Source organism: Nicotiana tomentosiformis, chromosome 7, assembly GCF_000390325.3.
Source record: "Nicotiana tomentosiformis chromosome 7, ASM39032v3, whole genome shotgun sequence".
In the NCBI taxonomy this organism is placed as follows: domain Eukaryota; kingdom Viridiplantae; phylum Streptophyta; class Magnoliopsida; order Solanales; family Solanaceae; genus Nicotiana; species Nicotiana tomentosiformis.
Window position 1 is genome coordinate 49371802 of NC_090818.1, and position 8809 is coordinate 49380610.

An 8809-nucleotide genomic window follows, 5' to 3' on the forward strand; every position below is an offset into this window, starting at 1 on the left:
TTTCCTATATATATATTATCCTCATGGAATCGTGCATAACGTTTGGCAAGAAGCCATAGTATCTGAGGGTTTTTCCCTGATTTGGATTACTACAACCTCTTTGATGAAATCCACTATATATATATATATATATATATATATATATATATATATATAATTTAGTGGCGTTAGGTTTAATTATCCTATTCTCATTGCATTATGCTTGAATTTATATTATCAACTTTTTAATTGCATTATGATAAAGTGGATTATGTAAACACAATTCGATTACTATTGAATTGTTGGGAAAAAAATATTGAAATTGAATATTCATCTTGTACGAACTTGTTATTAATTCTTGAATTTAAATAGGAACATATTAGAAAAGTTTAAAGGACAAAATATTATTTTAGTAATATAAATTTATATTTAATAGTAATTTTACTAATAATTATGCTGAAAACTAAAATATATTTAAGAAAAAAGGAAAATAAGAAAACTATTTGAAGTGATTTTACTAAAGGTTGTGTTTCTTCCTTTAGTAACTAAGCCATTTGAATTATAGAATGGATGTTGATTGGCTTTATCACAAAGCCTCAACTACATAAAGGCCTTATCCATTAGCCAATTTTTTTTCTTACCGCTCCTCAAAAGCTCACTACTCTAATCACTTGATGACTCGATTGAAGGCAGAGAATGCTTAGCACTTGAGCAGTACACATTTACTTGACTATTCTCCAAAAACAAACATTCCTCCCGAGATTAAAGCAATTAGAATAACTTTTTGTCATTCTTATTTGTTCCTTGTAATTCTTCCATTCACTTCTTCCTATTAGGTTGTATTCTTGTGGTAGAAAGCATAAATAGTGAAACTTTGATATCAACAACCAGAGTTATAATTATGACACAACAATTACATAGGCAGAAGTGAATATACACCAAGAACATTGTATATTTAGACATATTATATCTATTACAAGTGTATTTACTATTTGTACCTTCTATGACAAATTAATACAATTATTTAACTAACTTAACTAAAATGATCTATATTAAAGATCAAGACTACAATTAAGAATTAATAATTCATATACTATTACATTACATCAATATATTAGAAATAGAAATTGCAACTTTAAGGAATTCTACATGTTATGCCAATATCTATTCTAATCTTTTGACGATACGCTTAATTATTTTTTGTCAATATTATATTAGTACTAAATTCATTATTTTGACATTACACGTCACTACAACAAATGTGAAATCTAGCTATGAAATTATTGGTTACGATACAAAATTTATCACTAATCGTTTATTGTTCGTGAAAAAAATTATAATTCGTCTTTAAATATATGAACCACATACTTTTAGTGACGAAACATAAAAATTTGTAGCAAAGTTTCGTCCATTAAAGTTTTTCACCAAGAAATGAGTTGGCACCATTTATTGAGTAATATTAGCCATAAATTTAAAGCTATTGATGACAAATTATTTTGTCACCGATGATGTACTCAATTAGCGACGAACCATTATTTGTCTTAGAAATATTTAACTTTTGGACACGAAAAATTTTCGTCACAAAATATATATTGTTGTAATAGTGACGAATTAGAATTTGTAGTTAAACATTGTAAACTTCAGCAATAAAATTTTATATTTAATTGTAACCTTAGTTTTTGTCACTAATAGTGCAAGCAATTAGTGGCACTTATTTTATTGTCTCTATTTAATTTACAATTCAGTCACAATAAAATTTTATCACAAAATATGCAATTTTAAATGGCTACGACTTAACTTTGTAGTTGAATCATGCAATAATTGGCTATAAAAAAGATTTTGTAGATCAAAATCAAAAACTCATACTTCGTATTTAACTATAAATATGAAGTTTATGCATGCATGATACATATACTTACTTCTTTAATACTAATTTCACTTGTGATTGAAATAATCATCTTATAAAAATTTTCAAGTTCGAGAAACTAAAACCCCCTTTTTGCTTAGAAATTCTGGGAATTTTGTTTTTCTACTTTGAGCACAATTCAAGTTCTTATTGGAAATCATCAATTTATTTAATTCCGTGTGGGAGACGAACCATTCAATTTGGTCCTTATGTCACGACCAAACTCCATGTCAGATCGTGATGGCGTCCAGCACCGTTGCTGGACAGCCAACAATGAAGAAAGTGATTTCCTATTTTTTTTTTGTTTATTAAGCAATTTCAACATTTAGCTTTACTTACATTTAAAGCATTTGATAAATAAAGAATTTTTAAGGCAACCAATGAAAACATCTAAAAGCAGTTATAACTATTGAATTACAACCCAAAAATCAAAGTCAACTAATACGTGCCAAGATCTGATGTCACAAGTGTATGTGGGCAAATAGTAGAATATACAAAAGATGACTATCCTACTGTCTGAAATAAAATAGACAGATAAAAATAAAAGAGAAACTCTGACATGCTGCTGAACGGCTCAGAAGGGGAAGCTCACCGTGAAGTCTCGGTCCAAGATCAGGTATGCACGCCGAGCGGGTAACTAGATGCACCAGCCTCAGATCCTGTACAATTAAGTACAGAAGCGTAGTATGAGTACATAAACAATATGTACCCAGTAAGTATCCCGCCTAACCTCGAAGAAGTAGTGACGAGGGGCCGACTTGACACTTACTAAGCCAATAATAATATAATAAAAGTATTACGCTAAGCATGGATATCATGAATGATACTGTCAGTACAATAACAAGAAGAGATAAGTCCTTCTTTCATAATTGTAACTTAAATTTCAGTAATACCATTTAGAAACTTACATTTCAAGGCATTTAAGCAGAATAAATCATGGAGAATTTTCAAATAATTAGCATGCACAATTATGCCGAGGTCGTACGTCCCGGTCTAACATAATATTAAATTGTGCACTGCCGGAGGGTCGAACGACGCGAACCATAGATGCATCTATTTACTACCGAGGCGCTCGACCCGATCCACAAATAATAATTATTTTAAAGAAAATACAAGTTACTCATTTACAGTCAAGTATCTCATATAAACCTTCAAGTAAGTGAATTTAACCTTATATAATTCTTTTATCAATTTCTATCATGACTAAGTGATTATATTAGCAAGTAAGGGCACAAACATTCCAAGTATAGCATGATACGGGTCCTAGACTACCCAGACAATAGCATAATAGTAGATACGTACGGACTCTCATCATCTCGTACGTATGTAGCCCCCACAATTAGGTACAAACATTTATTTAATTCACCTATGAGGTTAATTCCCTCTTACAAGGTTAGAAAGGAGACTTACCTCGTCTCAAAGCCTACTTCCCAATTCAAGAACGCGCTCAAACCTCCAAACTTGATGCCAAACGACTCGAAACTAGTCAAATATTACATAAACTAATCAATCTATGCTTAAAAGTTCATAATTCCACCATTTAAGTGATTACCTAACCTAAATTGCAAGATTCCTAAAATTCACCTCCGGCCCACGTGCCTGAATTCCGAAATTTTTTAAAGAAAGTTGTTACCCATAACCTTAGGAACATAAATACGCGACTTTTACTAAATTCTATAACGAATTTCATGGTTAAATCTCATTTTTATCAAAAACCTAGGTTTTCACCTAAACCCATGATTTTCACTAATTTACATGTTATTATCTACCCATAAACTATGTATTTAACTCCCATTGTGTAGAAATTACTTACCTCAAAGTGCTAAGTGAAATCCCCTCTCTAAGAGCTCCAAGAATTGCCCAACAATGGAAGAAATGAGCTAAAATAGCCTAAGTCCCGTTTTTTAAAAAGTTTCTGCCCAGGTCTACCTTCTTCGCGATCGCGGAAGAGGCCTCATGACCGCGAAGGCAAACGGCCCAAGCCTGGGAAACTTTACCCATCGCGAACGCAACAGGAGCAACGCGAATGCGGAGGCTCTCTTGGCCTACCCTACGCGAATGCGAGGGCTTCTTCGCGAATGCCAAGAACGAACAGCGGCCACCCAGCTCAGCCTCTTCTACGCGAATGCGGGCCAGGTCAAGCGAACGCGAGGCTAGAGGACCCAGACCTCCACGAACGCGGTCCTGTGCACGCGAATGCGAAGGGAAAAAGCTCCGCAGCCCACAGTACCCCAAATCCTTTATCGCGAACGCGAGGGTCTGATCGCGTTCGCGAAGAAGGAAACCAGAAGCAGAAATCTGGTGTGTTTCAACTCAATCCGGGCGGTTTGAAATGCACCCGAGCCCCTCGGGACCCCGTCCAACTACTTCAACAAGTCTATAAACATAATATGGACTTGCTCTAACTCTCGAAATATGTAAAACAACAGCAAACCAAGAATCACACCCCAAAACCAAATTGAATCAAACTTTGAACTTCAAGTTTCTAAATCGCTCCGAACGCGTCGAATCATACTTAGACTACTCGGATTGACACCAAATTTTGCGTGCAAGTCTTAAATGACATTACAGAACTATACCCAATCTCAGAATTCCATTCGGACCTCGGTATCACCAAAACCTACTCCAAACCAAATTTAAAGAATTTCAAAAACCTTCAAGAACCAACTTTCACTATTAAGCGCCGAAACGCTCCCGGATTACCCAAAACCCGATCTGAACATACGCCCAAGTCCGAAATCATCATACAAACCTATTGAAACTGTCAAATCCCAATTTCGAGGTCGTTTACTAAAAATGTTGACCAAAGTCAAACTTTGCCTTTCAAGCCAACCTTAAGGAACTAAGTGTTCCGATTTCAATCCAAACTCTTCTAAATCCCGAACCAACCATCCTGACAAGTCATAAATCAGTAAAGCCAAGTACGAGAAGTCTTATTTAGGGAAACGAGATTCTAGAAAGCAAAACGAATGGTCGGGTCATTACATTCTCCACTTTTTAAACAAATATTCGTCCTCGAACAGGTTTAGATTTATACCTGATGTGCTGAATAAGTGTGGGTATCTGCTCCGCATGTCTTCCTCGGACTCCCAGGTTGCCTCATCGACTGGTTGGCCCCTCCACTGAACCTTTATCGCAGAAATCCTCTTGGATCTCAACTGGCAATCCTGTCTAGCAACAATGGCAACTGGCTCCTCCTTATAACCCAAGCTCTCATCAAGCTGAATAGTGCTGAAGTCTAACATATGTGACAGGTCGTCATGATACCTCCGGAGCATAGACACATGGAAAACTGGATGAACCCCTGATAGGCTGGGAGGTATAGCAAGCTCATAAGCAACCTCCCCAACTCGCCTCAACACCTCAAATGGGCCTATAAACCTTGGGCTCAACTTGCCCTTCTTTCCAAATCTCATAATAACCTTCATCGGCGAGACTTTCAAGAGAACCTTCTCGCCTACCATAAATAATACATCACGCGCCTTCTGATCCGCGTAACTCTTATGTCTGGACTGTGCTGTGCAAAGTCACTCCTGAATCAACTTTACCTTTTCCATGACATCCTTCACTAGATCAATACCATATAACCTAGCCCCGCCGGGCTCAAACCACCCGATGGGAGAACGATATCGCCGACCATATAAAGCCTCAAATGGGGCCATCTCGATGTTGGACTGATAACTGTTGTTGTAAACAAACTCGGCCAATGGCAAGAACTGATCCCACTGTCCCCCAAAGTCAATCACACATGCTCTCAGCATGTATTCCAATATCTGAACTGTCTGCTCTGACTGCCCGTCGGTCTGTGGATGAAACATTGTGCTAAGATCTATACGGATCCCCAACTCACTCTGTATGGCTCTCTAGAAATGTGAAGTGAACTGAGGGCCTCTATATGATATGATGGAAACAGGCACACCATGCAACCGAACTATCTCCCTAGTATAAATTTGGGCCAATTTCTCTGAAGTATATGTAGTCACAGCTGGAATGAAGTGTGCCGACTTGGTCAATCTGTCGACAATGACCCAAACTGCATCAAACTTCCGCAAGGTCCACGGCAATCCAACTACAAAGTCCATAGTGATGCGCTCCCATTTTCACTCAGGTATAGTCATCTGCTGAAGTAGGCCACCTGGCCTTTGGTGCTCATACTTCACCTTCTAGCAATTTAGACACCTAGCTACATACTCCACTATGTCTTTCTCCATCCACCGCCACCAATAATGCTGTCTTAGGTCACAATACATCTTCGTAGCACTTGGGTGAACAGAATACCGAGAACTGTGTGCCTCCTCTAGAATCCTCTCCCTCAAGCCATCAACATTAGGAACACATAGATGACCCTGGAGTTGCAGAACACCATCCTCGCCAATAGAAACTTCTTTAGCACCACCCTGTAGTACCGTCTCTCTAAGAACTGCTAAGTGTGGATCATCAAATTGTCGGGCCTTGATCTACCCCAATAATGAAGAGTGAGCAACAATACATGCAAGAACTCGGTTGGGCTCTGAAATATCCAACCTCACAAGTCTGTTAGCCAAGGACTGAATGTCTAAAGCTAGTGGCCTCTCCTCCGATGAAATAAATGCCAAGCTACCCATACTCTCTGCTTTCCTGCTTAAGGCATCTACGACCATATTTGCCTTGCCCGGATGATAAAGAATGATGATGTAATAATCCTTCAGTAACTCGAGCCATCTACGCTGCCTCAAATTGAGATCCCTTTGCTTGAACAAATGTTGTAAGCTGCGATGGTCAATATAAAGCTCACATGACACCCCATACAGATAATGCCTCTATATCTTAAGAGCATGAACAATCGTGGCTAACTCTAAATCATGCACAGGATAATTCTTCTCATGAATCTTCAGCTGACGCGAAGCATATGCAATAACTCGCCCCTACTGTATCAATACACAACCCAAGCCAACGCGTGAAGCATCGCAATATACCGTATATATCCCCGAGCCGGAAGGCAACACTAGAACCGGTGATGTAGTCAAAGCTGTCTTGAGCTTCTGGAAGCTCGCCTCACAATCCTCGAACCAATGGAACGGAGCACCCTTCTGGGTCAAACTAGTCAAAGGTGCCACAATGGATGAAAAACCCTCTACAAACCGGCGATAATAGCCTGTTAACCCTAAGAAACTCCTGATCTCAGTCACCGAAGTGGGACGAGACCAACTCTAAACTGCCTCAATCTTCTTGAGATCCACTTTAATACCCTCTCCTGATACAACATGCCCCAAGAATGCCACAGACTCTAGCCAAAACTCACATTTGGAGAACTTAGCATATAGATCCCATTCTCGCAATGTCTGAAGTACCACGCTCAAGTGTTGCTTGTGCTCCCCCAGTCTACGTGAGTAAATCAAGATGTCATCATTGAAAACAATAATAAAGGAATCAATATAAGGCATGAACACCCAGTTCATCAAATCCATAAATGCCGCTGGGGCATTAGTCAAACCGAAGGACATCACTAGAAACTCATAATGACCATATCTGGTTCGGAAGGCAGTCTTCGGAACATCTGAGTCCCGAATCTTCAACTGATAGTACCCTGATCTCAAGTCGATCTTGGAAAATACCCTAGCACCCTGCAACTGGTCAAACAAATCATCGATACGCAACAATGGGTACTTGTTCTTGATGGTAACCTTGTTCAACTGGCGGTAATCAATGCACTTCCACATAGTCCCATATTTTTTCTTCACAAATAACACGGGTGCACCCTAAGGTGATACACTGGGTCTCACAAACCCCATTGCTAAAAAATCCTCAAGCTGCTCCTTCAACTCTTTCAATTCTTTCGGAGCCATACGGTACGGTGGGATAGATATAGGTTGGGTGCCTGGAGCCAAATCAATACGGAAATCAATATCACGATCTGGCGGCATGCTTGGAAGGTCAGAGGAAGCACATCGGCGAACTCCCGGACTACTAGCACTAAATCAATCGTCGGAGACTCTGTGGTGGTGTCCCGAACATAAGATAGATAAGCCAAACAACCTTCTCGACCATATGTCGAGCCTTTATAAAAGAGATGACCCGGCTAACTATACTAACTGAGGAACACTTCCATTCCAATCTCGAAAATTCTGGCATTACTAAGGTAATAGTCTTGGCATGGAAATCAAGAATGGCGTGATATGGAGATAACCAGTCCATGCCTAGGATGACCTCAAAGTGGATCATATCAAGCAACAGAAGGTCTGCTCTAGTCTCATAGCCACAGAACGTGACAACACAGGACTGGTAGATCCGATCCACAACCATAGAATCGCCCACAGGAGTAGACACATAAACAGGAGTACCCAAGGACTCACGAGGAGTATCCAGAGATTGAGAAAACAGAGATGACACATATGAATAGGTAGACCCTGGATCAAATAATATCGAAGCATCCCTACCGCATACAGAAATAGTACATGTGATCATGGTATCTGAGGCCAATGCATCTGGTCTGGCCGGAAAAGCATAGAATCTGGCTGGAGCGCCGGCGGGCTGGCCCCGGCCTGATTGAATAGTAGCTGACTGGCCTCCTCCCGCCTGGCCTCCATATCTAGGATGGCCCCTACCAGCCTGACCTCCGCCTCTGGGCGACCGGACAGCCGGTGATGAAATCATGTGCTGCTGGTTGTGCTGCACTGCCTTGCCCCGAAGCCTGGGGCAGAATCTCCTCATGTGACCGAGATCTCCGCACTCGAAATAGACCCTCGGTGCGGCGATCTGCTGCCTTGATGTCTGACCCTAATGGCATGTCGACCCATTAGAAGAAGCCTGAATAGCTGGTGGGCTGTATGAACTCTCCGGCATGGCACTGAAATAGGAGCTGGAAGAACCCCGATGACCTGAGTACCCACTAGAAGAACCCTGATGACCTGAGTACCCACTGGAAGAACCCTGGATGGCTGGTGG

General features: G+C 40.0%; 1 protein-coding gene across 1 annotated transcript; it reads right to left on the reverse strand.

The window, feature by feature from the left end:
* Positions 1-7837: 7837 nt before the first annotated feature.
* On the reverse strand, positions 7838-8575 carry LOC138895576 (uncharacterized). Its single transcript, XM_070180282.1, has one exon. The coding sequence runs from the start codon at positions 8573-8575 to the stop codon at positions 7838-7840; it is 738 nt and encodes a 245-aa protein (XP_070036383.1).
* Between the last annotated feature and the right edge of the window lie 234 nt (positions 8576-8809).

Excerpts from the sequence above, each read along its gene's own strand:
- LOC138895576 (XM_070180282.1), bottom strand. The coding sequence starts at position 8,575 with ATGAGGAGATTCTGCCCCAGGCTTCGGGGCAAGGCAGTGCAGCACAAC.